Source organism: Mus caroli, chromosome 4, assembly GCF_900094665.2.
Source record: "Mus caroli chromosome 4, CAROLI_EIJ_v1.1, whole genome shotgun sequence".
In the NCBI taxonomy this organism is placed as follows: domain Eukaryota; kingdom Metazoa; phylum Chordata; class Mammalia; order Rodentia; family Muridae; genus Mus; species Mus caroli.
This window is the reverse complement of record NC_034573.1, coordinates 46,679,133-46,706,653: the sequence shown is the minus strand read 5'-3', so window position 1 is coordinate 46,706,653 and position 27,521 is coordinate 46,679,133. Positions and strand designations below refer to the sequence as shown.

The 27,521-nt window shown below is 44.4% G+C and overlaps 1 protein-coding gene across 1 annotated transcript in view; it reads left to right on the top strand.

The window, feature by feature from the left end:
- The window catches only part of Abca1 (ATP binding cassette subfamily A member 1), a 126,129-nt gene that overhangs the window by 58,241 nt on the left and 40,367 nt on the right, over window positions 1-27,521 (top strand). The window contains exons 8-20 of the mRNA XM_021159924.2: window positions 8,991-9,083; window positions 11,747-11,987; window positions 14,267-14,406; window positions 14,745-14,861; window positions 17,728-17,925; window positions 18,615-18,820; window positions 19,355-19,531; window positions 19,970-20,192; window positions 21,745-21,966; window positions 22,925-23,129; window positions 24,205-24,318; window positions 25,811-25,982; window positions 26,877-27,008. Of these exons, the coding sequence (XP_021015583.1) occupies window positions 8,991-9,083; window positions 11,747-11,987; window positions 14,267-14,406; window positions 14,745-14,861; window positions 17,728-17,925; window positions 18,615-18,820; window positions 19,355-19,531; window positions 19,970-20,192; window positions 21,745-21,966; window positions 22,925-23,129; window positions 24,205-24,318; window positions 25,811-25,982; window positions 26,877-27,008 (2,240 nt within the window). The remainder of the gene's footprint in view (window positions 1-8,990; window positions 9,084-11,746; window positions 11,988-14,266; window positions 14,407-14,744; window positions 14,862-17,727; window positions 17,926-18,614; window positions 18,821-19,354; window positions 19,532-19,969; window positions 20,193-21,744; window positions 21,967-22,924; window positions 23,130-24,204; window positions 24,319-25,810; window positions 25,983-26,876; window positions 27,009-27,521) is intronic.

The window sequence follows — 27,521 nt, the reverse complement described above, 5'->3', positions numbered from 1 at the left end:
AACAGCAGCATGGAAGTGTAAGCCGAATAAACCCTTTCCTCCCCAACTTGCTTCTTGGTCATGATGTTTGTGCAGGAATAGAAACCCTGACTAAGACAGCAGGCAAAGAAAGTTCTGTGCTTTTAAGGGCTGGGCTCATTAGATCTGCCCATCCAGGTAATTCGAGATGATGTTGTTTTGAGTTCCATGTAGCAAATTGCCTCTACAAAGCATGTGTGCCCCATTGTTAATGTATTCATAGATGCTGGAGATTACTGCGTGGCCATCATTAGGAGTTCTGCACCTGCCACAACTACCTTCAGATGGGAGAGTTATTTCGTTATTTCTTTAAAAATGCTCTCTAAGTGCCCTAGGCTTTTATTGGTCTCTCTTTAGGTCTCTGCTTTTCATGCTCTGTGAGTGAGTCTGTTGCACGGGAAACGGTACCTATCCAGGGTTTTCATGCCCAGGGTAAACAGTGGGAAGCAGAGCATCTCTCTTTGAAACGTCCATCCTACGAAATCCAGCTACTTACTGGATACCTGCTCTCTACATTGTACTTGGTTTAGGCGCTGAAGTTCACACATGGGCCAGGCAGATGAGATGCCTGAAGAGTTTTTATTCTAGTGGGTTCTGAAGACCAGCTTTAAAGGCCATCTGTGGATTCTGTTCCCCTGTGTTGTCTGGCCTCAGTGGGAGAGCATGTGTCTAGCCCTGCAGAGACTTGATATGCTGGGGTCAGGCGGATACCCAGGGGGACCTCCACCCTCTCAGAGGAGATGGGAAGAGGAGATGGAAGGAGGGGCTCTGTGAGGGAGGGACTGGGAGGAAGAGGGGCAGCGATCGAGATGTAAAGGAAAATGAAAAGGTGGAGGCAGTACATTTAAAGGACTTCTTTCCAGGTTCTGGGGTGAAGTGATGCTTGCCCTAGATAGATTGGGGCTCTGGTCCTGGCTCACTGTCGTCTCAGTAGTGTGGGAATGGTGTCAGAATCTTGAGGTTGGAAGGAAGGACCACAGATTTATCTCATGTCATCAACACCTTGGATATTGCTCGCATGACTGCGCTTATTAGGTCATCTTGACCTCTAAGAATACCATCTGCCTAAAAGGGAGAATCCTGTCTCTATGGAATGAAGAACTCTCTCCAAATGTCTTGTGTTTCATGCTATGTGTTCCTACCAGGGCAGAACTTGGTTCTTATATTAGGGTGCCTGTGGTTTCTGAAGACCAGAAACCTCACATCTGGGCTGTCTGCCCTCCAAGGCTCAAATGAGTAATGGGCGAATGGAGTTGCCTTATCTGGAAGATCTGGGCTTGTTCTTAATTTCTGTAGACAAACACTCAAAAGGACACATGGGGCTTAATTATCTTCTGCTCGGTGACCTTTTCTTCATTTGCTCTGTGTGTGTGTGTGTATGCGTACTTATTTGTATGAAGGTGGGTACATGTGTATGTGTGTAGGCAGACATATGTGTGCATGGCGGTCAGAAATAAATGCTGGGAATCATTCTTCTGCACTTCATTCAGTGAAGAAGGGTCGGAGTGACTTGTCTCATTAGACAGCTTGCTTTGGGGGCCCTCATCTCTCCCTTCCAAGGCTGGGGTTACAGGCAGGCTGCCACGCCCACATGATATTTGTGTGGGTTCTGGGATCTGACCTCTGGTTCTCATGCTTCTGTCATGAGCACTTTAACTACTGAGCCATTGACTCAGCTCTGCTTAGGATTTTTAAGGGTTCAGTACTTTAGCATGTCACATGTCGACCTTGCTTACAGCATTTATTTATTTATTGTAGGCTTTTGTAGGAGAGAATTTTTATGTAGGTTTTTGTAGGGCGGAATTGTTGCTTTCCCTCTTCTTTTGCCTGTAAGACTTGAACATTTGTGGAAAGTTTTTCATGAACTTCGTTTGGCTTTACTGTCTAGCTGTTTTGCACAGTATGCCTTTGTCTCTAAGCAACGGTGGCTCTTATCATTTGGTATGTGGTACAGTGACATGCTGTGAGGATTTACTCTCAGACCGTGTGCTCATCTGTACAAACTGAGGGATAAGTTGGTGAATATAGTAGTATTTTGCTAATATGACTCCTCAACTCTGTTTGCCCAAACACATGTGCCTTAATTATACTACATTTGCTCTGGAGAAATGCTGTGGCTTTTAAGGTAAAGACTTGTTTTTTTTTTTTCTAAATTATGCTAATAAGTGTATTGAACTATATTTAGACGCACCATAAACATGAAACATTTTAATGTATGAAACACATTTAGTATAAAACTAAATATTTAACTTATTTTTATATGTTAATGCCTCCTTTAGACATGAGGTCAATCATTCCCCATTTTAATAAAAATATTAAAATGTTCCTCAAAGGAAAGCTTTGTTGTCATGGAAATATTAGACTCTCTGGGTTGGGCACATTCCAAGTGGGATGGCCATAAATATCATGGAAATATTAGAGACTGATTGGTTAGGATAATCCTTGCCTGTGGTACATCACTGACTTGTTTTCAGTTTAAAGCTGGTTTTTTTCCCCCAAATTTTATTTTTTATTTTATTTTGTGCATATGGGTGTTTTATGTTTATGTCTTCATGTGGACCATGCGCATGCCTGGTGCCATAAAGGCCAGAAAAGGGCATTGGATCCCCTGGGACTTGGGTTACACAGGCTTGTGAGTTGCCATGTAGGTATTGGGACCCAAACCCAGCCTGAGAACCTCTGGATGAACAATAAATGCTCTGAATCATCACTCAGGCCTTGCGTTGAAAGCTTATTAATCCTTAATCTAGGGCAAAACGAGTGCAGAATTAGAGTTACATCTGCTTTGGGAAGTGATTTAGGGAAAGATGTTTTTTGTTGTTCTTACGATAACATCTTCATAGATAGTCCAGGTCAGCCTTGATCTTGTGATCCTCATGCTTCACAGCTGAATGTTGGGGTTATAGAGCACTGACCCAACGCACAACTTAAAAGAGGAGTCAGGCATGTGCCAAAGATCATTGTGTAAAATGCATTTACAAAGGGGCACACAAAATTCTATTTAGAGGCCTAAACAATGGATGTTAATAAAAATAGGGAATGTTACTAAAAGAAAACATGGTATGTGCAGAGTCTTGAGGGGATGTACTGATAGGGGACATTGACTGGAGGAGCAGAGATGTGATGTGATGCTGGGGAAGAGGACAAAGTCTATCCAGGCAGACTTGTGTGATTCATGACAGAGCACTGAATGTCATTCAGACCAAGGGCAGCCACGGCAGGTTCCAGTGGTTCGAGACTTGAGAAGGGGCATGTAAGACAGCACTTCCAGGGATTTGCTTAGCTTCTGAGGCAGGATTACACTGGCTTATTTCTTCTCTCTAAGATGTGTCTCTTTCCCTTTACGCTTTTCTTCTGGAAACATCTACTGAGATATGCTAACAAATATGCATGGCCCTGTATTGATTAAAATACCAGCTCAGAAATAAAAGCCAAGTGGATAGTTCTAGGTTGTCGACCTTCAAAGCATTTCAATCTTTCACAGCATAACTATTAAGCCAGTGAGGAGAGACACAATGAAGTCGTCTGCTGGACTCTGGGAGGATGGGGACAGAATAGCCTTTGTCATTTGGGGGCTTTTAGGAAATACTGTTCTGATACAGTGTATACATGTTACAGAAAATGGGTGGAAGTCTTTGAGTAATAAGGTAAGAGTTTGTATTCTGTGATATTACAGTACTTAGTTATGTTCTAAATATATCAGACAATGCACGGATTCCTGTTGAGCTAAATACGGAAGGTACAGTCCTTAACTAAGTAATTTTTTCCTCTATACTCCTTTCTTTACTCTGTGCAGGAAAATACTTTTCTTTCTGTAGGCAATAGGGACTTCATTTGAATTCACAGTCAAGAGAATGTTTTTAGTCAGGAGAAAAACAGGAATTCTGAGCTGTGCCTTACTGAGCATGGTAAGTTCATCGGCAGAGTTTTGCAGAGCAGTGTCGTGGCAAGCTCTGCCTTGGCTGACGAGGTGTGAGCAGGAGGGCACAGTGAGTCGCTGGTGTGGATGGCATTCGTGTTCAAGTTTCACAGCCTCAGTTATTCCTGGGCTATGATGCCACCAACGACATCTCTGTATCCTGTAAGATCTAGCAATATTCAAAGGCATGAGCTGCCTTTAAGACGTGACATGCGCTCTCTCCTTCATGTCCATACTGCCACCCTTCTCCCTCTATCGTAGTTGTATTGCATTAAAGAGAAAATTGGAAAACATGTCAAATGTATATATATATATAAACCCAGAATGACAAAAACAACCCCTGAGGGCTGCAGTCCTCACTCGGCCACCTTTACTGCAGATTGTAGTCACAAATTAAACCGTCATAGATACCACACTATTACCTCTGTAACCCTGCCTGTTGCCCAGTGGCAACCCCTATTCTGGAGTTGCATGTATTTAAACATTACACTGAATATATTTTAACACCGTCAACAGCAGCACTTGGTATGGGCCTGCGTGGGTTCACATTGTGTACTCGTGTGTGCTGAGCTGCCCCTGTGCTTTCTCTGGAAGCCCCATGGATTGGAGATCAAGCAGCGTCAATGCGTGTGTAACTGGTTTCTACTACGCGCTAGCTGGTATTCTGCTTTATACTAAAGATGTAAAAAAATCCATTATTCTAGTCTTTGACTTAATGTCTTAGGTCATTTATAGCCATAAGTCATTTGATGCACAATTTTTACATTTAAAATATGCATCCACTTTCTCATTTTCGGTTGAATCCATTTTTTTTTTATATTTTGTTTAAAAGTCTTCCTGAGCTCAAGTTCACAATTGTATTTTCTAATATTCTCTCCAATTTGTTTTAAACTTTCCTATTTCTTTCAGTTCTTTAATCTACCAAGACTTTATTTGTAAATAATGAGGTAAGACGGAAAACCTGACTCTCTAACTGAGCCAGGAGTAGTTCTGAATAGCTTATCTTTTTACTGTCGGTTTGAAGCATTATATTCTACTGATGCCACCAGCAACATCTCTAGATTCTGTAAGATCCAAGTTAAAAAAAAAAGTGCAATGAGGCCAGGAGCAAAAAGTATCTGGGTAATCCAAGCTGGAGATTGGCTGATGGTGAATTTGAATTGTGCGCATAAATCTTAGCTCTGTCATGTCAGTCTGTGCCTCACACATCAGTTTGTATCAACTCCAGGTCGCCGATATTGTTAAAAGTATACTGAACATCTATTTACAAGTTATTTTAAAACTACACCTTATCTGTTTGTGTGTGGCACTGCCGTGCTATGGCACATGTGTGGTGGTCAGAAGTCACTTTGTGCACATCAGTTCTCTCCTTCCACCATGGAGGTCAGATTCAGGTCGAGCACACTTGGCAGGAGGCACCTTCCTCATCTCACCAGCCCTGACCTTCACGGTGACATTGACTGCTATACCATATTATATATGGATGGTTTAGCCAATAAGAGGCTAACACCCCAATGCCTCAATTAAGCCAACAGACTTAGACTTTTGACTATTGACCGTCAAATCATCTTATAAGACATTGCTTATCAAAGCTCCCATATTCATGGTAGAGGTCACCAGGTCCTTGTGCTTGCATAAAAGGCTAGTTACGCTCAAAGGGGTGCGAGGTCCATACCAGCGGTTTTTGAATTGTGGGAAACCAAGGAGAATAAACTTACTTTAAACTGTGTAAATTAAAAACCAAATCGAGGGCTGGTCACGACTTAGGAAGATGCAATTTTTTTCAGATGGAGAAGCTATATAGGACTGACTGCTCACTATATTAACAGGATAGACTCTCTCGGGCATTTGGTGTCCTGTAGACCTGCCTGGCACAGGGCAAGGCACAGAGGCAGGATGGTTGTCCTCGTGATCACCGGGAAGCTACTTTTAAGGAAGGAAAGAAGTGGGAGATGAAAGTGTTTTTCCTCCTGAATCTTACCGATTGGCAGACTCTACTCAAAGCACTTCGTAGGCATCTTACAGTCAGTGTTTATGAAACTCTGCGATGCACCGAGCACTGCCGCTCTGCAGCAGAATAGCTGAGGTTATGGAGGNGGGGGGGGGGGCAGTGTGGCGGCGGCGGCTGGGGGAGAGTTGTCTTGCCTTGGGTTCTGTAGGCTTCAAAAGAGAAATGCATCCACTTACATTTCTGACTCCGGAAATTTTGCTTTGTCCTTATTTATTTTTGATTTATAATCTTGAATCATAAATTAATTCAAAATCAATAGGGGTGGGCCATGCTAAACACAAAACCAGTTTACCTCCTGCCCTTCTAATTGGGACCTCTTCGTTGGTGAGCATTTCCCTGACTGAGGGAAATCACCGGTTCAGCTTTTGCTGTGCCGATTGATCTTCAGTTATGTAGTGAACTGAGAGAGAGAAAGTGAGAGCTGAGCACCCCACTGTTTCTGCTCCTGAGTCTGGAAGGAACAGCCTTTGTAGTGGTCTGTGAGTTATATCACAGGCATCCCCGAGTATAGCATCTATGGGTTGACCGTAGGTCCCTCGGAGGAATGTGAGTGTGGGAGTTCTGGGGTTTGGCTCTTACTCACAGGAGAAGCTACGTGTCCAGCAACTCTAGTTCATCATGCTAAGCAGATGTCCTTAGAAATGTGCATACAGGACTGCACCAGCCACTGAGACCATGATGTTCATAACTCAGTATTCTGCATTTGGAACTCACTTTAAAGAACACGTCCTCACTCAGGATGATATTTTCTAGTTCCATCCATTTGTCTCAGAATTCCATGAATTCATCGTTTTAAATAGCTGAATAATTGTGTAAATGTCCCACATTTTCTGTATCCATCCCTGTGTTGAAGGACACCTGGGTTCTTTCCAGTTTCTGGCTATTATAAATAAGGCTGCTATGAACATAGTGGAGCATGTGTCCTTGTTATATGTTGGAGAATCTTTTGGGTATATGCCCAGGAGTGGTATAACTGGGTCCTCAGGTACTATGTCCAGTTTTCTGAGGAACCACCAGATTGATTTCCAGAGTGGTTGTACCAGCTTGCAATCCCACCAGCAGTGGGGTAATGCTCTTCTTTCTCCACATCTTTGCCAGCATCTGCTGTTGCATGAGTTTTTGATCTTGGCCATTCTGACTGGTGTGAGGTAGAACCTCAGAGTTGCTTTGATTTGCATTAACCCAATCATAAAAGAACACACATGGTATGCACTCACTGATACGTGGATATTAGCCCAAAAGCTCGGAACACCCAAGGTACAATTCACAGACTACGTGATGCTCAAGAAGGAAGACCAAAGTGCTGGTGCTTCGGTCCTTCTTAGAAAGGGAAAAAAATTATTAATGGGAGCAAATATGAAGACAAAGTATGGAGCAGATACTGAAGGAAAGGCCATCCAAAGACTGCCCCACCTGGGGATTCATCCCATATACAGTCCCCAATCCCAGACGCTATTGTGGATGCCAAGAAATGCTTGCTGAATGGACCCTGATATAGCTGTCTCCTGAGAGGCCCTGCCAGAGCCTTACAAATACAGAGGCAGAAGCTCATAGCCAACCATTGGACTGAGTATGTGGTCCTCAATGGAGGAGTTAGAGAAAGGACTGAAGGAGCTGAAGGGGTTTTCAACCCCACAGGAAGAACAACAATATCAATCAACCAGACCCCCCAGAGCTCCCAGGGAGTAAACCACCAACCAAAGAGTACACATGGCTCCGGCTGCATATGTAGCAGATGATGGCCTTGTCAGGCATCAATGGGAGAAGAGGTCCTTGGTCCTATGAAGGCTTGATAGATGCCACAGTGTAGGGGAATCTAGGGCGGGGAGGTGGGAGTGGGTGGGTGGGTGGAGGAACACCCACATAGAAGCAGGAGGAGGGGGGAGGAGATAGGGGAAACCGGGAAAGGGGATAACATTTGAAATGCAAATAAAGAAAATATCCAATAATAATAAAAAAGAACATACAAATAGAAAACATCTCCGAGGCTGTTCCTTATATTAGTCCTGTACACTTTTAGCACTCTCAGTTCCAGTCTCTCAGCAATCTTTGACATGATAATTGCTGTCAAAACGGTCTAAAATTCTCAAGGTGTTAGATAAACTACTGAATAAAACAAAACAGAACCTGTGAAAACACTAGGAAAAGCTGCCTTCCCCCTGGAGACTTTCTTCCTTATCCTTCCTAATTGTGGGACTGAAGTTGAAATTCCTTCTACAGCAATTCTGGTTACACAGCCTGTGGGGTTTTGTCCCAGCTGCCCCGACTTTCTATAGTAATTTATCTTTCCTTTGGGTCTCATTAATTATTTTCTCTTGTTTACTGTGCAGCTATGTTATGTATTATATCAACTAAATATGTTAATTAGTAAATACAAGGTGATGACTAACACTAGACACAAAAACAGTGTTCTATGTTACATCTCCAGTATTTAAAAATAGTGAAAATCTGCTGACTCAACAGAACAAAAGGAGACTTGTTCTCTTGCTTTGGTTATTATTGAATTTTGTCTTTTCCTACTTTATTGATTGACTGATTGATTGTGAACCATCACACACTCTTTTCTCAGGCCATGCCTATAAACATGTGTCTTGTAGAACTGTAGATAGAGTTGGGACTTTTGGGTTAGAATTTTATTGAACATACATGCACACATGTGCATGGATACACACACACACACACACACACGTGCATGGATACACACACACACACACACACACACACACACACACACACACACACGCGCGCGCAACACAAGCCTGTGCCTACCTGTGTGTAGCACATAAGATACTTGTATATGTTGTCTATTCACTAGCCTTGAATTTGCACTCCTGCAACCATCATGAAGAAGAAATCCTTATCTGAAGAAAAGAAACACACAGGCATGCAGTTAGAGTAAATTGTCCAGTGTTCTTTATTTTGGCTAGAAATTTCTTAAATTTAATCTTGATTAGGAATTGTTTTGATTTATTTACTTTATATGTAGAGATTTTAAGCCTGCATTTGAGCCCATACACTAAGATTTTTTCTCCTTCTCTCTAGACAAAACTAAATTCCACATCTCATCTCCCAACCCAGCATCTGGCTGAAGCCACCACAGTATTGCTTGACAGCTTGGGGGGCCTGGCCCAAGAGGTAAGTTGTATTTTTTAAGCCACAGTGGACAGACTAATTACTGTCATTTCTTTAGTTCTGAGTTCTGACAACAGGGTCCTTGTACTTTGAATATCACCTGCTGCATCAAACTCAATTTTAGAAGCACAAGTAATTTAAAAATGAGTCAGGTTTGATCTCCATTGGAGAGGAAGAAACTAAAATACATCAATGTTGCAGAGATAATTAGTGCCTCAGAACCCCATGTTTAGTCTAGACCTTTCTCTGTGAGCTCCTTCTGCCCCTGTGTACATCTGTGAAGAGAACTGTCTCTCGATCCACCTCCTACCCTGTGCACTGACTCTGTTTGACAGCAGCTTCTTCATGTTGCTTCTTCAACAGCAAGGCCATCCATTCAGCCATTGCATCAGAATACACCTCTGCTAGCCAACAGGAATGCTGTGGCTTTCCCCACCCTGCTTTTTGCCTTGGGAAATCTGGTCTCTGAGGCTCAGCATTGGGAATTCGGTTCCTAGTGAGTGCTGAGCTGATTTGGCCTTTAGGTCTACATGTTGTCCATGTGACAGAGTGAACCTTGATCACAGTTCACCTTGCCTGTGGATCCCACCACTGTCTGTCCCATTGGTCATGGGTAGAACTCAAGGCAGGCTACAGTGCTCAGGACACTGGAATACAGTAATCCATGGGGGGAAAGTTTCTCAGACTTGGCCCAACCTGATTTTTTAACTGAGTCTTTAGCTCCTTTTCTATGCTTGTATCATTTTTTCCCTTCTGAATATCAAAAACATTACCTTGTTTTCTGACAATAAAGGTATTTCACGTTCATCAGTGAACAAGCAGTGCACCTGGAAAGTTTAGAAAATCCTGAGACCAAGCACAATACCTCTCCTTCCGTNCCTTCCTTCCTTCCTTCCTTCCTTCCTTCCTTCCTTCCTTCCTTCCTTCCTTCCTTCCTTCCTTCCTTCTGTCCATTTATTGTAACTCTGCTCAGCCATCTTTGACAGAGGGGCTTTGCTCTCATACTCTCCACTTTAGGAGCCGACTTTGTCAGCCTGTTATTGGTTCCTCTGTTAGGGAGGGTGAGTGACCTTTGGATAGGCCAAGAAACTGGACCAGTTGGAGTTCTGCCAAAGGGCAGAAAGAGAAAGTGCCCTACAAGTCCATCTGTTTCCATAAGGCCTTGTGCGTTGACAGTGCTCTGGAGGGTCCCCTCCTTGTCTCATTTTCTGCTGCTCATTCCTGGAGAAAGCCAAGTGGGTGTAGTAGTGGCTGGGTGGTTGAGTGGTGGGGTAGTACTTGTAAATTCAGGGTTTGTTGCAGCAAGTTTCTCTTCTGTCATTGTACCTGCTTTTATTCTGGGCTAAAACAAAATAATTACAAAGCCCTTGATGTGCCCTGTGGCTGAATGGGTGGAAACCTCCAGCAGTGTACTGTGTACATTTTTCTTGACTGTCTCTTGGAACCTGTTTACTCCTGTTCCCACATCAGTGATGGGCAACCACTTCTCCCAATAGGTCACCCCCAAGCCACTTTGGTCATGTCTCTCTCAGTGCTCTCTCTGAGTAACAATAAGGAAATGCATTTTTAGAAAGGTTCATGTTTAGAAAGAAACTTAGTTGCTATGTTCAAAGGCCAACTGTTGACACGAAAACACAAGGTATCATAGATGGATTGTGGCTGTTTGATTTCATATGCCTGGTTCATCCTCAGGGTCCAGTGGAACACCTTTTATTGTGCCCATTTCACAGATGGCACTGGGGCTCAGAAAAGTCTTTGCCCACAGTCTTGTAGAGAGTTAATTGATCGCAGGGTCAGGTGCTTGGCCTTGCCAGCTATTGTAGCTCTGCAGTGAGCACAGTCACCTCACCACCATCATTTAGCCCACGGAAGGGTGGAAGTCAGAAATAAACCAGTCCAGCTGATGATGTGACTACAGGCATCTGTGCAGCGAAGATAAAAGAAACCATGTAAGAGACGTAGAAAGAGGGATGAGATGCCATTTTAAAGAGAGCAGGGTGAGTTGACTCCAAAGGCAGTGGTGCTCTATTCCTAGAGAAGTTAGGACACTGCACAGGAAGGGCAGCAGATATCAGTCACAGGAATGGCGTGCTTGAGAGCGTACACCTAAGGTCCATGAAGGAAGCCAGAGGAGTTAAAAGAGGGTGTTTAATGTGGCTTCATCTTTGCAAATGACTACACTCTTGCTGTTGGACTGAGGAAGAGGCTGAAGCGAGAATAAGGAGGGTGGGGGCATTGCAACAGATGGAGACTGCATGGCCCTGGTCCATTTGTTTACTCAATGACCTCTAGTGCAACCACTCTTCTTAGCCTGGAAGATGAATGGTTACCCTCCCCTGTGAGCCAAGGGCCAGTCACAGAGAACGTGTCCAGTGAGAGCTATGGTGAAGGAGAGTGGGCAGAAATTCTCTCCTCAGGCAGGTGCTAGGGGGAGCCACCAGATGGGGATAACAAGGGATAATAAGATACTGCAGGTCCCAGCACCACAGGTGGAGGGAAGAAGGTCTTGGCTAATCACCAGAGGGCTTTAAGGTGATGCTAGCTAGACACAGTATGTTCTGCAACACTGCTTTTAGGTTAAGAGAATAAAGTGTTTGCTTCTCTCTTGTTCCATCCTTTGCTTGGCCCTTTGCCCCCTCTCCTTTCTCTTCCCACCCTGACGCCAGCTGTTCAGCACAAAGAGCTGGAGCGACATGCGGCAGGAGGTGATGTTTCTGACCAATGTGAACAGCTCCAGCTCCTCCACCCAGATCTACCAGGCAGTGTCCCGCATCGTGTGTGGTCACCCAGAGGGCGGGGGCCTGAAGATCAAGTCCCTCAACTGGTACGAGGATAACAACTACAAAGCCCTCTTTGGAGGGAATAACACTGAGGAAGACATGGACACCTTCTATGACAATTCTACAAGTGAGTTGACTGTGCAGAACAAAGCCATGTCCTCATGCCAAGCTCAGGTCTAGCTCAGCCTGTGTCACCCAGTCCCTGTGTCCTCATGCCCAGCTCAGGTCTGGCCCAGCCTGTGTCACTCAGACCCCATGCTTTCCTTTATTCTGTGTAGTAGCAAAGGTTGTCCTCTCTGTTTGCTCTTACGACATTGCTCCTCAAGTACAGAGTCCTTGATAAATGAATCTCTCTCAGTTCTTTGAATGGAGGGGCCTGATCTCGCTCAGGTGTTTAGTAACAATACCCACAAGATGAATGAGTGATTGATAGCCAGTCTTTCCAGTTCTTTTCATATGTGGGCTCTAAAAGAAAAAAAAAGCTACACAAAGCAGGTAAGAAAAGAGGTTGCTGGGGGCAATAGAGGGATGAGATGAGATGCGTTGGTTAGAATACAAAGTGCACTTGTGCAAAAATGCAAGGGTGTGGTAACACTGTGTCCTATCTGTAAGCTTTGTAAGTGAGCTCATCTTGATGTTACTGCACAGATTCAGTGGGCATCTACATGAAGTGATGGAGACATTAATTAGCTTGACTGGGCTGTTAATCACATCATAGCAGATAAGTGTATCAAAACATCAGTCTGTATAAAATACGTATCATTTTTGTTGTTCATTAATACCTGAGTAAAGCCAGAAAACCTTCTAAAAATGATGAGATATTTTAATTTTATATTATTTTAATTATTACATTTAATTATCATAATTATTATAAAAGAGAATAATTATAAAATAGCATAATCATTATAATTATCACTATAATTATTATTATATTACTGTGAGGCAAGCTTTACAATAAACACCTAAAAGTGGGTAATGGTAATAATGGCAATTACAGCAGCTACAGGAAAACCTAACATTAAAGCAAAGTTCCCTATGCATAATGCATTCTGTTTAAATTACCTATTTGATCCTTACAGTAACCCTGCAAGGAAGGTTCTGGAACCTCAAATTTTATAGGCCCAGAGGTTAAGTGTCTTGGTTAAGTCTGCACTCCTAGGTAATCCCCAAGAGCTGGGATTCAAGCCCAAGTCCTCTTGGCCTTTGCAATGAACTGCCTCATTAATGGTGGCATGTTTGCACCGTCACACTCAGACACTCAGCTGCCTATTTATTTTGCATTCTGGGTGTTAAAGAGACCTCTAACTCTATATTTAGTCACCACACTCGGGCAGTTTTCTGTGGAGGTGTGTCTGTCCTGTGCCTGATCATATGTAGTAGCATTTGTCCAGCGCTACAGGTCTAACAATGGCATCTTTGCCTTGAATACACCATACAGCTGAGCCATTCCCGATTTCCAGCTGCAGGCAAGAAGTGAGACAGCTTCCTGTGTGGCTGTAACACAGCCTGTGCCCTCTGGGGCTCAGCACTCTAGCACTTTACAAGTTGCTTTAGAAGCCTGAAGAAGATGGTAATGTAGGCAGTTTTAAGAAACCAGCTCTTCTTCCCCAGCCTGCAGATCAATCCAAGGGCATCGCTTGCTTATACAACAGATATAATTGAGGGCTTGTTTCCTTAGGAAAATATTCTAGCCTTGGAGATAGGACACAACGATAGAGTGCTTGCATACCTCGAGTGAGGCCATGGGTCATTTCTAGTATGCCCCACCCCCAACTCATTACCTTTATTATCATTATTTTATCACCTGTGTATCATGCAGCTCAGAGATGTTGTGTGGTATCTAAGCAAAGCCCGTTTTGTCCTCTTGAACTTTGGATATTTCAGTTTTGAATTTTTATTAAATATAAATATTGGTTGTGATAGGATCTATTAATTACTAAGGACAGACTTGGCTTTTTCTTTTTCAAATGAAAGTCTAAATGCAGTCTTCCGGCTTCCCCAGGAAGAATCCTGCTTGTGTCCAGTGAAAGCACTGTGAGGGCTGGCATGAGGGTGTGGAGCTAGAGTTGGGATGGCGTAGTCAAAACCTTCCTTCATATCAGCTCAGACGTGAGTCTGAGAGAGGCCTGATTCTTTCGAGCACTGAGGAAAGACCTCACTGGAAATACCCCATCTACTCCTCATCATAGCCCTGCCAAGTGGATGTTACGAACTTTCCAACTTTCATTTTACAGCAGTGCAAACTGAGGCTCACATAAGGAAGTTGTCCGCTGCATGACTGTTAGGTGATGTGGGGAGGGGGATTTGCACCCTGGACTGGCTGCATTGGCTCCCAAACCTTCTAAGTTCCTGTTGGCAACTGACCATGATATAGATGTGAATGTCTGTCCTCCGTCTTCTTTGTAGGTCCTTATTGCAATGATTTGATGAAAAACTTGGAGTCTAGTCCTCTTTCTCGAATTATTTGGAAGGCACTCAAGCCACTGCTTGTTGGAAAGATTCTCTATACACCTGACACACCAGCTACAAGGCAGGTCATGGCTGAGGTAAGCTGTCCAGGCTTAGGACTCTGTCCCCATAATCTCTCCAGAATTAGGGGTAGGAAGTGAAGACAGCTTCAGATAGTGTATGCTGAATATACTCTTGGCCATAATGGGGCTTTTAAGTAGTCAAAAACAAAACAAAACAAATCCACATGTAGTCTTGGGATTCATATCCCCAGCCTTGAGTGTTTGAATTATATCTGTAGGAGGGGTTTCTTGAGGAAGGAAAGGACTGGGCAGAGGTTTCTGTAGTGAGTGGTGTTTTTTAGGGAATCTTGGAATGTTCATTGCCTCTGCCTCTCTTCTATTTGTATGAATCCCGATTCCCTACCTGACTCTAGGTGAACAAGACCTTTCAGGAGTTGGCTGTGTTCCATGACCTGGAGGGCATGTGGGAAGAACTCAGCCCCCAAATTTGGACCTTCATGGAGAACAGCCAAGAGATGGACCTTGTCCGGGTGAGTGACTTTCTACTCGGATTTGCTGGCTTGATCTAGAAGAGGTTTCTGGACATCTTCCCAGAAATCCCTAAGATCACAGTTCTGTAAGTTAAAGCAATTGGTATCAGCTGAAGCCACACAGCCACCAATTCTGTAGAAGCAAAGGCCTCAGTGCAGTGATAGCCATGGGAATGCCAGCATCGCTGTCCCTCATGGCCCAGTAGCAGTTTTGCACAAAACCCAGTGAAGATCAGAAATGGGTGCTTGCAGGACACTAGAGTATTTTCATTTGGTCTCCAGTCACTAAGGTAGGCACAGTATCTTCTTTAGCCTGCCATATCTCAGAAGGAGGTTTGGGGACAGAAGCGTGATCTGGCATGCGGACAGGTCAGGGATACTGGTTCTCCAGGCACAGAGAGAGTACAGCATCTCAGCCAATGCTGTGGAGGGGAGGAAATTGCACTTAACATATGGGGGGCACTTGAAAGGGAAGCATGCTCCAGACACAACCAGGTTCAAAGAGAGAGAGAGAGAGAGAGAGAGAGAGAGAGAGAGAGAGAGAGAGAGAGAGAGAGAGAGAGAGCAGTCTGAGAATGCAGTGTCGCCTTTGCATCAACAGAAGAGCCATTTAACCACTCCTCTGGGCTTCAGTCTCAGTCAGGATCATTAGACAAAGTCTTATTGCCATGGCAAGGAAGTCCACTTCCTTGGAAGTCCACTTCCTTTTATTTCTTCTGCCATTAAGAAGCAAGGGAGGATTTTTGCCAGGTTTGGAATTGAATCTTTGTGCCCTGGGGGTTGCTGGTTTTTAGAGGCTGCACTTCTTTGGGAGTTTAGGGGTGCTCTAGGTCCCCTTGGGGGACAGGTTACTGATCAAAGAGCGTCTGGAGATGAAGGAGCCAGAGCCTCCTTTGATACACCCGTGCTGTTACACCTGTGCAGAATGCTTAACTTGGAGCCTTTGTATACATGGGACGTGAGTGAGAAAAGCAAGAGCAACAGTCTTATGCATTCACGCCAGTCGTGGTGCAAGTTGGCGCTGGCGGTGCATTGTGTGTGCTCTACTCTTTCGTTTCTGAGGGATTCGTGGGATGCTCCCACAGGACACACTACACTGTGGACCCTAGGCCTGGTTTCCTTGGCATCCATATTATCTACCTCTTGGGATTGTTCTGTGTTTGACAGGAAAGGGATTTTGAATTGGGCATATGTAGATATTTCCTTACACTTTTTAAAAACAACAACAACAAAAAGCAGGGTCTCACGGTGTAGTTCAGACTTGTCTGCAACTCACTATATGCCCCAGATGACCTCAAACTCATGGCCATCCTCCTGCTTCAGCTTCCCCCAGAGCTGGAATTCTAGATACCAACCACCGTGCCTGGGCTTCCCTGCTTTTAGATCAAGGGTTTACTTTGGAGGCTGCAGTTGTTCATCAGCTCTTGGTTCTTAAGGCACAAGTCCTTATAAACATGTGGTGGTGTTCACTAGGGATGCATGTGTAGGAGAATCTTGAGAATGTAACAGAAGTGAAGTAGCCTGGAAGGAAAGGCCTGGGAGGCTGTAAGGATCCTTATATTCAGAGGGGGGAGAGCAGACGGTTTTAAGCAAGTGGAGATGTAGACGCAGTATTCTAGAAGAAAGATGGGTGCAAGGCTGAGACGGACCTCAATACAGATTGAATAGGTGAGTGGCAAGGGCTGAGTGCAGAAGAGGAGGCGTGGCAGCAGCTTAAGGTAGATAGGCAAGAAGAGACTGGTACAGGAGAGTCTTGACTTTTACCTGGACAGGCAGGGGGTAGCAAGAGACCAACAGAATGATGGCTCCTGGGGTCTGTAATACAGAGGCTGATTGGCATGGGATTAATGGTAAGGAATTGCCACCCTGTCAGTGGAAACCAGGGAAGCTCTATTCCAGCATCCTACAGCAACAATTTTAAAGAAGTCATCATGGGAGAGAAAACGTTATTACTGAAATAACTGTTATTGCAAGTAATTTAGAATAGACTAGATGGTATACAGTAAAGGAGTAGTTAATGAAATTGTAGGAGATACACTCTGTAAAATCATCATGTTACCATTAAAATAACAGAAAGCCACGGGGTGGGGGTGGGGGGAGCTTGCAAGAAGACTGATGAAGGAAGTCTTAGGGTTTTGGAGATCTTGCTCAGTAGAGCAAGGACCTCCCCCTCCCCCTAGGAACTGGAAAAGGAGCATAGCAGCTGTGTTTCCATTTTGCCCAGTCAGCAGTGGCCTCATTTTCCTGGCAGTGCATCAGTGTAGACTTTTGCCCCAGTCCCCCTGGGCAGGCTGGTTGAGGACCAGAATAGCTTACCCTTTCACATTGACAGGTGATGGGAAACAGCTCTTCTTTTCTTCATCATGATCCCATGTCCTGGAGTTAGGAAAGACCATCTTTTATTTGGATTAACCAGGAGTATTACTTCCTTGAACTAAGCATTAAAAGTGGGCTCGGTCTAGAGACAAGGTTTTAATTTGACATCACCAGACTCTATCTCAAAAGAGAGGGTGGTACAATGCAATGCGTATGCTGCTGAAAGCTCCTTAGCTACCTTAATATCCCCGAAGTTCCATTTTCCTGTTTGTGAGGTGGACAGTACCAAAGCCACACCCTTGGGGCATTCTGATGCCTGTAGATCCCTCAGCATCCTACTGTCACTGTTGTTAGAGTTAAAACAATTAACCTGGGCTGTCTGGTACAGTGGGAAACCTGTGAACTTCGAAGTCAGAGGTCTGACTTTGTTTCTCAGCTTATCACTTAGCCTTGGCCAACATCAGCCATGAGAAACTTCAATCTTTGTCAGATGTGCTCTTTACCATGACACTTGATGATCACTGTTCACATGTTCTTCCTGGAATGGCAGACGCTGTTAGACAGCAGAGGCAATGACCAGTTTTGGGAACAGAAGTTGGATGGATTAGATTGGACTGCCCAAGACATCATGGCATTTCTGGCCAAGAACCCAGAGGATGTTCAGTCCCCAAATGGCTCTGTGTATACCTGGAGAGAAGCTTTCAATGAGACCAACCAGGCAATCCAGACGATATCTCGATTCATGGAGGTAAGGGTCTGCTGTACACACCCTTTAGCAAAGGCTAGAGGCTTTTTCCCTTTGTGCTGTTGCAGTAAAGATGCAGGCAGAAGGAGAGCTTAGAATGAATGTGCAGTGTCATGTACAGCTATATCCTGCAGGCCTGGTGAGCAAGATAAACACCAGATGAATAGCCTGACGAGCACATAAGCTTACTTCTAGATTTGCTTCAGATTGACTCCAGCGTTTCTATCCTTTATCTTCTAGCTTTTCCTGTTTTGATATTCTAGATCCTAATGATAATAAACTGCTTTGTTATAAAGGCATTATTTATGAAACTTATCTAATCTAATTTGGGACCGATAAAACTTTTAAATCTTTAATCCTAAAAAGGATGGAAAGGAAAAAGGCTGACTAGAATTTTTTTCTTATCTGAGTTTTAGTTGGTTAGTTGCTGTGACTCGACATTGCTAAGACATGTTGCTAAGAGAATAAAAATTGCTAAGAGAATAATTCCCTCACACAAAGCAATATAAGTAACTTTGAGTATTTCACTCAAACTCAGTTCTGAAACCTGGAAAACTACTTTAGAGATGGATAGGCCGAGCAGATTAAGAATTCGGGCAGCTAGTTCCTGACTCTCAAAGGAGGCTGAGTTCTGGCTCCTGCTTGTCTTTCTGGTCTCCAGTGTTCTAATGAGGCTTCCTTCCGTCTGTCAGTGTGTCAACCTGAACAAGCTGGAGCCCATTCCAACGGAAGTCAGGCTCATCAACAAGTCCATGGAGCTGCTGGATGAGAGGAAGTTCTGGGCTGGCATCGTGTTCACAGGCATCACTCCAGATAGTGTGGAGCTGCCCCATCATGTGAAGTACAAGATCCGGATGGACATTGACAACGTTGAGAGAACTAATAAGATCAAGGATGGGTAAGATGAAACCCAGTCTTGCAAAGCTCCAGCATGTAACTTGGATGACTTTTATGACTGGTGGTACTTTATTAAGGAATGTCAACAACAAAGCAGCCGTGGCACAACTTCCGTAAAGTTCCATTGCGGGGGACTGTTATTCAAAGGCTATAAATTATTACTCTTTCCGTTTTCACATTTCTGTTTAAAAGACTGAAGGACTTAAAAGTCAGGAAAAAGAAAGGAAAACCACTAGGAGTCTTCATGCTAGCCATACATATTTTCACAAGAAGAGGCAGATAACTGATAAGTAAATTCCAGTATGTTCATCAGGTGCAATATTATTCACCAGTAAAGGGAAAAGAAAAATATACCCATAAGGAGTGTTTTCATTGATTATTTCTATCCAATAACTTATGTACTTGTTAGCTGTGATAAGAATGAGAGATAGAAAAATAGGAGGAGTGGCCTAGGAAGTGTAGGGGAACCGTGGGTAATTGGATTTTTCAGGGTGTGTTTTGTATGAGTGTTTCATCACCTGATGTTTGGTTTCAGGTACTGGGACCCTGGTCCTCGGGCTGACCCTTTTGAAGATATGCGCTATGTCTGGGGTGGCTTCGCCTACTTGCAGGATGTGGTGGAACAGGCGATCATCAGAGTGCTGACGGGAACTGAGAAGAAAACGGGTGTCTATGTGCAACAGATGCCCTACCCCTGTTATGTTGATGACATGTGAGTGTAAGCCAGCATCTCCCTTAAATAACCAGGTCCTTGTAGAGAGTGCGTGTATGTGTGTGTTTTCCACGGTGTGAGAGCGAAAGCAAGTCAATAGGCCATCCTAGAGATACTAACCTTTAGCGAAAGACCAAGTTGGATTCTGCCCCCGCCCTTTGTGTTTGGTACTTAGTAGAGTAACTTATATTTATCTTAATATTACCCTATCCATTTCCTAGCTATTAAAGAGAGCCCCTGAAAAAATTTTGCATGGCCATACCCTTGAAGCCCAGGTTTCATCTCTTTCTACTGCTAAAGAAACCTTTGGTCATTTGAGAGTTCAGTGGGCCTTTCCTAAGCGACCCTGGTGAGGTTTTTCCTCCAGTGTGCAAGGCCTCGGATCGGTGCCGGGCTCACACTTTTCATTTTTCCCATGCCTTTTCTCTGTGCCTCCAGCTTTCTGCGGGTCATGAGCCGGTCAATGCCCCTCTTCATGACTCTGGCCTGGATCTACTCTGTGGCTGTGATCATCAAGGGCATTGTGTATGAGAAGGAGGCTCGGCTGAAGGAGACCATGCGGATCATGGGTCTGGACAATGGCATCCTCTGGTTTAGCTGGTTCGTTAGCAGCCTCATCCCTCTGCTTGTGAGCGCTGGCCTGCTGGTGGTCATCTTGAAGGTGAGGTGGACTCACTCACTCTTCTTGGCAAGGAACTCTTGAGTGGCCTAAGGGGGTAAAGGGATCGCAGTGTCCTGTGTGCTTCCCTCCATTCACAACTGAGGAAAGCCAGAGAAGGGTAAGGACTTGCTCCAGTCAGCCCACTGGGATAGTTAGCAGCTAAGTAGCTAGAACTCAGGGCTCATGTACAAATTTACATGTGCCACACTGGTACTGGGTGGGGGTTATTTCCAAGTTTGTAAATGCAACAACCAGAAAGTCAGATGCTATTAAAGGTTTGGCTCTCTGGAGGAAGAGGCTGAGGCATATTTTGGAATATGGATATTTATTAGGGATTAGTATGATGGGTGGAGCGCTGGGTCATGCAGAGGGAGAAGTTGAGCCATGATTCAACAGCCCAGTGGAATGTTCTGGAGAACATACAGCTTGTCCAAGAGTTTCCCTCACTGAGCCAGTCACTGGACGGGGCTCATGGGACTCACCAGGGAAAGGGTGTTCCAGGGCCTGTTGGCTCTCCTAGCTATGACAACAGAGGTCCTAACATCTGGATGTCTTTTACCTATAGTCAAGTAAGCCCCCCTTCCCCTGCTTGCCTTAAAGTTGAATCTGGGCAGTGAGGGTTTACCTCATACACAAATTTACTTTTAAGCGTTTATGTTTTAATAGTTACTTCATACAAAGATGCCTCTTATAAAAGTTAGTGTTTCAAGGAAAGCAAGAGAGCAGAGCAGGAGAATCTAACATTCGTCCTAATACCAGCTACTATATATTACATATGAGTGCTCACTGATGCCAGGCACTGGTCAGAGGACGTGCTATGAACTGCATCAGCGTATCCTCCCTACAATAACCCATTGAGTGCTCAGGGAAAGTCAGAGCCTCACTAAAATACCCAAGGACGGCATAATCAAGATTTATTTGCATGTTGTTCTGAAACAAACTCTTTTCTCATGCTCTGGTATCTGAGGGCAAGGACCTAAGCCTTGTGACAAGGGTAGGGATCCTGTGGCCTGTGTGTGGGAACTGACTAAGTCAGCTGTGTGTTGACAGGGCCTGGTTCAGTGTCCACAGTGACTACCGATGAGCTCAGAGCTCAGAATATCCACAGAACTTGGGATGAGAGGATGAATGAAGACTCTGTATTTACCAGGGGAAAGTTCAGGTTGCCTGGCCTTTTCCCTAGGCTTTTGGAGAGAAAGGATGTGTAGGCTGTTGTCTCACACGGCTTTTTTCTTAAAGGCAATAGTTGTCCTTAGACAAGGAGAAGCCAAATTCCTTGATCTCTGTGAGAGACGGAGATCAAAATTATCCACTAAGATCAAGTAGAAAGTCCTGGACTTTGTCCTTAACCGTATTTCTGCTGTGATTTTTCATGCGTAGTCTCTCCAGTAAGTTATTTCTCATGGGCTTCATTTCCTCATCAGAAAATCAAGCAGCAGGGTTCCCCTGCCTTAGCTCTGAAAGAATTATGTGTCAAAACCAGCATTAAGATCATGTAAGTGAGCGGCTGGGCTTGCCAAGGCTGTACTTTATCCAGACTCTTCCTCTCCAGTTAGGAAACCTGCTGCCCTATAGTGACCCCAGCGTGGTGTTCGTCTTCCTGTCGGTGTTTGCCATGGTGACCATCCTACAGTGCTTCCTCATTAGCACGCTCTTCTCCCGTGCCAACCTGGCAGCAGCCTGTGGGGGCATCATCTACTTCACGCTGTACCTGCCCTATGTGCTGTGCGTAGCCTGGCAGGACTATGTGGGCTTCTCCATCAAGATCTTTGCTGTAAGTAACTCTGATCTCTCTGCAGAGGTTGTAGTCCTGGTGCCCCTCCAGCTCCCCAGGGTGTTGGATAATCCTGTTCTCCCCTCTGGCTAAGTTGTTTCTCCTTTGCCCCTAGTGTAAATACTAGGTTGGGTTTGGTTTTTGTCAGAGATCATCAGATTGCGCCTTGAACTGGTTGGAGATAAATGACATTCAGAAATGGATCTAGTTTAGCCAGTAGGTACCATGTCCACCCTTTAACTTCTAGCTCTTTGGCCATAAAAGCTCACAGCAAGGTTATGTTCATGGACAGCTTGAGGCCACAAATGGTTCATTCTTGTCCCTTGTCTTTCTTAGATCCATTGTGTTGTTTGACTTGGGAAATATTTTCCAGACTGAACAAAACCAAACATGACTTACCCTCCCACAAATCTCTGACCAGGACATTTTAGTCTTTTGTGAAATGTAGGTGTGTAGTCTTTAAGCAAGTGAGAATACCAATAAAAGCCACTCACTATCTGCCCTGCTGGGTCACTGATACGATATTATGCTCACAGGATGCTCCAAGTGCTGAAAGCTTGAGTCTCCTAGATGTGACGCTTTAAAGCGGCTTCTCTGATCCTGAATATTCAATGACTGATCAGTGAAAAAAGTCCTTGATGAATGTCAGTGTGAGGCTGGACGAGGGGAACAGGATCGTTGAGCCTTGTAATGTCTTGGGAAGCATACAGTTCTAAGGTCTCACCTGCTCTCGTGCATACATTTCTGAAACGTGTCAGCATAATGAGTGCTTATAAATGAAATCATTTTCTATGCTGCAAGTGAGTCCGCTTCTCCAAAGGGACTCTAGGAGAATACTTACGTGCCTTATAATTGATGTAATTTACAAAGTCAAACTTCTCAAGGTGGAATTTACATCAGAAGAGAAAAATGAGAGAGGCAAGGATGTAGACCAGTTCCTCTTGCCTCTTTCTCTCAGAGCCTGCTGTCTCCTGTGGCTTTTGGATTCGGCTGTGAGTATTTCGCCCTTTTTGAGGAGCAAGGTATTGGGGTCCAATGGGACAATCTTTTTGAGAGCCCGGTGGAGGAGGACGGCTTCAATCTCACCACTGCAGTGTCCATGATGCTCTTTGACACCTTTCTCTATGGCGTGATGACATGGTACATCGAAGCCGTCTTTCCAGGTACCACAGGCTTCCATACTGCTTTGGCTAACTGAGGGGGAGAGCAACTTTTCGGCCTGTAGGTTCTTCCTTTCTTTGCATTGCAGTTGCTGAAGGACGAGGGAGCTCCCTGGGAGTTGGCTTGGGCTTTTAGCTTATGAAAAACAAATAGTCTAAGGAAAGGCCCTTGTGTTGAAAGCATGCATGTTACTGGCATTGTGCTACACATCTCTTGAGCCCAGTGTGCCAGGTGCTTAGCAAAGTACTTTACAGACTCTGGTTCGGAAGGTTATTCTGGGCTGTTTGCTAAGGTAAACAGGTTCTAAAAGAGAGAGCTAACTGAGAGTTTGAGGGACTTACCTAAAGTCATGTGTCTGTTAAGTGTCAGTGCTTGGAGATGACCTCAGCTGGGCTATACTGGGTCAGAGCAGGTTCCTCTCAGTACTGACTGGGTTCTTAGGACTATGTCTCCAGAAGAGGAAGCCCTAGGAGACCGTCTGTCTCTTAACTACAGGTTATAAGTAATATAATATATTGGGTCTTAGCCCTTGCCTATTGCTTGTGGGAAATTAGTATTCACCAAAAATTAATTTTGATGCTTTCTTACCCTTCTTTGTCAAGTACAACAGAACAGGGACTCTCTTTAGGATACATTCCTGTCTGAGATCAGATTTTAGGGGAGGACTCATGCTCACCCTCTGAATCTCCTCCAAAGAAGCCCAGTTGAAATGTTTTTTAAACCCGTATCTGAACTTCCTCCATTGACCGTGCAATTTGCATGTATATTTTGAGATTCAAACTCTGAATCCTTATTTTTTTGGGGTAACTGACCTTGGATAGGGCTACTTGCCCTTCAGTTTGCTCATCTCTAAAATGAGGATGCTGTTACTACCTTGGGAGTTGTTGGAAAGCCATGGAGAGGTGAAGAATATATGATCTGCCCTGTAGATTTCAGCAAAAGTTAGCTGTCTCCCTCCAGCCTATTCCTTTCTCATAGGGTTGGTCAAGGAGAAAGAGGATCTGGCTAGACAATGTCAGAAATGCTCAGATTGCACCAGCTTGGGTCATACCTGTGTTATCTGTGCTTTGCTTTCAGGACAGTATGGAATTCCCAGGCCCTGGTATTTTCCTTGTACCAAGTCCTACTGGTTTGGTGAGGAAATTGATGAGAAGAGCCACCCTGGTTCCAGCCAGAAAGGAGTGTCAGAAAGTAAGTGCCGATTGCCAGCACTCTCCCACAGCTAATGCAGCTGCTGCCCTGCCAGAGCAGGGCATGCCTCCTACATCTACATGTGATCCCAAAGCCACAACCATGCTAGAAAAACCCCATGCAGTCCACCCTCTCCAAATGCACTTCTCCCATTGCTGTCGCATGCACTTAAGGGAACCCTATCTAGCTCCTGAGGAGCAGTTCTAGGAAAGTATATTTTGATCAGTGTAACCATCTTTTTCCCGTCTTGGATAATTGTGCTATTCTGTGAATCCAGGAGGAATAACTACAGTTAGCCATCACTGTGGGCCTCATCTCTCTGCCTGCCTTGCTGGGGTGGTCTAGGCCAGGGAATCTGTACGTGAATGCCAGGGGGCTGTTATAGATGCAGCCTATGCTTTGTAACTTCCCATCCTTTCTTACACAGGGCACTAATCCCCTCTTAGCTCCTGACTGCAGGTAGAGGTGCCCCCGTTCTTCCCAGGGTTTCTGTTTGTGTCTTTGTTCTTGGTGTGGCTTCCTTCTCTATTGTCAGTGGTTCACTTTCTTCCTGTGAGGTCTGTAGACCTGCTTCCTTCCTACATGGTCCATAGTCTGCTACCTCCTACATTGTCAGAGATGCTTCCCCTCTACACTGTCAATAGGCCTGCTTCCTCCTTATGCTGTCAGGGTCTCTTTTCTTTGCCCTTCCTCAGATCTTCAGTTGTTAGCTATTGGTACACCCTAGTGTGAATAACAGGCAATTTTTAAAATTTTATTTTATTTCTTTATTTATTCACTTTACATCCCGCTCACTGCCCTCCTCTTCATCACCCCCTCCCATAGTTCTTCCCCCTCCCCTCCCCCTCCCTTTTTCCTCTGAGCACATGAGAGCATCTCTGAGTATCCTCGCACCCTGGCACTTCAAGTCTCTGCGAGGCTAGGTGCCTCCTCTCTCACTGAGGCCAGCCAAGGCTGCCCAGGGAGTAGAACATAACCCATGTACAGTAAACAGCTTTTGGAATAGCACCCATGCCAGTTGTTTGGTACCCACATGAAGGCCAAATTATTTTTGGTTTTATGTTTGTTTGTTTGTTTGTTTGTTTTGGTGAGTCCTTTTCTCACTTGGTATAATTCTTTTGAGATCCACTCAAATTGTGATATATTTAATTCATTTTTTTCCTTAATGAGTAGTATTGCACAGTATAGACATCCATGACACTTTTAGATAGGTTTTTTAAAATGGCTGTTGGCATACTGTATTTTAATTGTTTGTGCAGCCTTTCTTCATCAAAAGACTAATGTGTTTTTTTATAAGTTCATTGCTACTCTCAGCTCACGTGTTCCAAGGGGCTTAAAATATTTCATCTTGTGTTTGTCTACAACATTAAAGGTTGAGCATAGACAGAAACTAGTTCTGAAAGTCTAAGCATAGACTTTTGTATTTGTGTACTCTTCTGATCAGGGCAGTGTTTCCTGTGGGATCATCTCTGTCTCCATTCTTTTGTCACAGTCTGCATGGAGGAGGAACCCACTCATCTAAGGCTGGGGGTGTCCATTCAGAACCTGGTGAAGGTTTACCGAGATGGCATGAAGGTTGCTGTGGATGGCTTGGCGCTCAATTTTTATGAAGGCCAGATTACCTCCTTCCTGGGCCACAATGGAGCAGGGAAGACCACCACCATGTAAGAAGATGGTGTGACTCTCCCAAGATCTACCTCAGGAAATCCCTACTTAGAAACATAGACCTAAGGAAATTGAATTGGTCACTTGGCTAAGAGTGGAGCATGATGGGAAGAAATGTGTCAATCATGAGAATGCTTTCTGAGGTCTACATTTTGCTAGGTCTTTTCCTTTTGATGAGCTTTCCCATGCAGTACTCAGAATTCCTCAGCTTTCTTGGAATCTGAGGTTTCTGAACTTGTTGGTTCAGAAATTTGAAGCATGAGACTGGAAAGAAAGATCAAACAAGCTAGAGGAAAAAGGACAGTCCCAAAAAATCTATCTCTAAGCAGAGGAGAGAAGGCCTGGACAGCTCTCTCCCTCTGCCTTCCCAGGGACCTGTGAGGACAGAAGAAGGGCTATAGAATATCATAGTTTGCTTATGGTAGTGTGGTCCCTCTGCCATTCCAGAGGTTGATCTTCTCGGGGTGACAGGCTTTCTTCTTCAACATAAAACACTGTGTTATGAACATGACTGAGATACTCAGAAATTCTGTTATGCAACACAGTCATTTCTTTCTTTTAACAGTATGTTCTTGTTTGTTCATTTTTCTGTACAAGATGTTAGGCATACAAAATTTGTTTTGAGGAGTACATCGTGGTACAAATTAAGAGTGTCATTTTTCAGATGCTCCTAGTAAACTCCTCTTCCTAAGACATAGGCTTATGCTTAGCCACTCACTAAAACAAATGGCCTCTGCTCCGTGGGCATCTGTTAGATTGGATTGGAGTAGATTAGATTAGAAAGGAAAGAATCGAGTTAAGTGGTGTGATCTGTTCTCCTTGCCCGGGCTCTGCAGCCCTGATTGGTGAGGCTGGGTCTTCCTGATTCTTGAGTCTGTTATTCTTGTCCTCAGGTCAATACTGACTGGGCTGTTTCCCCCAACTTCTGGCACAGCCTACATCCTGGGGAAGGACATTCGCTCGGAGATGAGCTCCATCCGGCAGAACCTGGGAGTCTGTCCCCAACATAATGTGCTGTTTGACATGTGAGTAGCAGAAGTGCACAGAGAGGAGCACCTCCCCCACTTCCAACCCCCCCAAAGCCCCTACCTCCTTTGGGACCTGGGAGTCCTGATGGTATGAGTAGAATATTACTAAAGAATTCCTCCTTTTGGGTATGGAGTGGTAGTAGGTCTTTCCTCTTCTGACACACAGTGACAAGTTGCCTTTTAATTTCAGGGGAAAAAGGTGAAGTTGGTGTATCGGCTGATGGGATTTAGAAAGCCATGTTCTCTGTTACTGGATTGGAGGGTGTTTGTTTGTTTTGTTTTGTTTTGTTTTTAGCTCGGCCATCTTCCTGATGCATTCCTCCTTGCTCTAGTTTGTTTTTGGTTGCTGTGATAAAACAATGACCAAAAGCAACCTGGAGAAGAAAAGATTTATTTAATTTTACAATTCTTTGGTCACAGACCATCACTGAAGGAACTCAGGGCAGGAACCTAGAGGCTGGAGCTGAAGCAGAGACAACAGAAGAATGGTGCTTACAGCCTTGCCCTCCA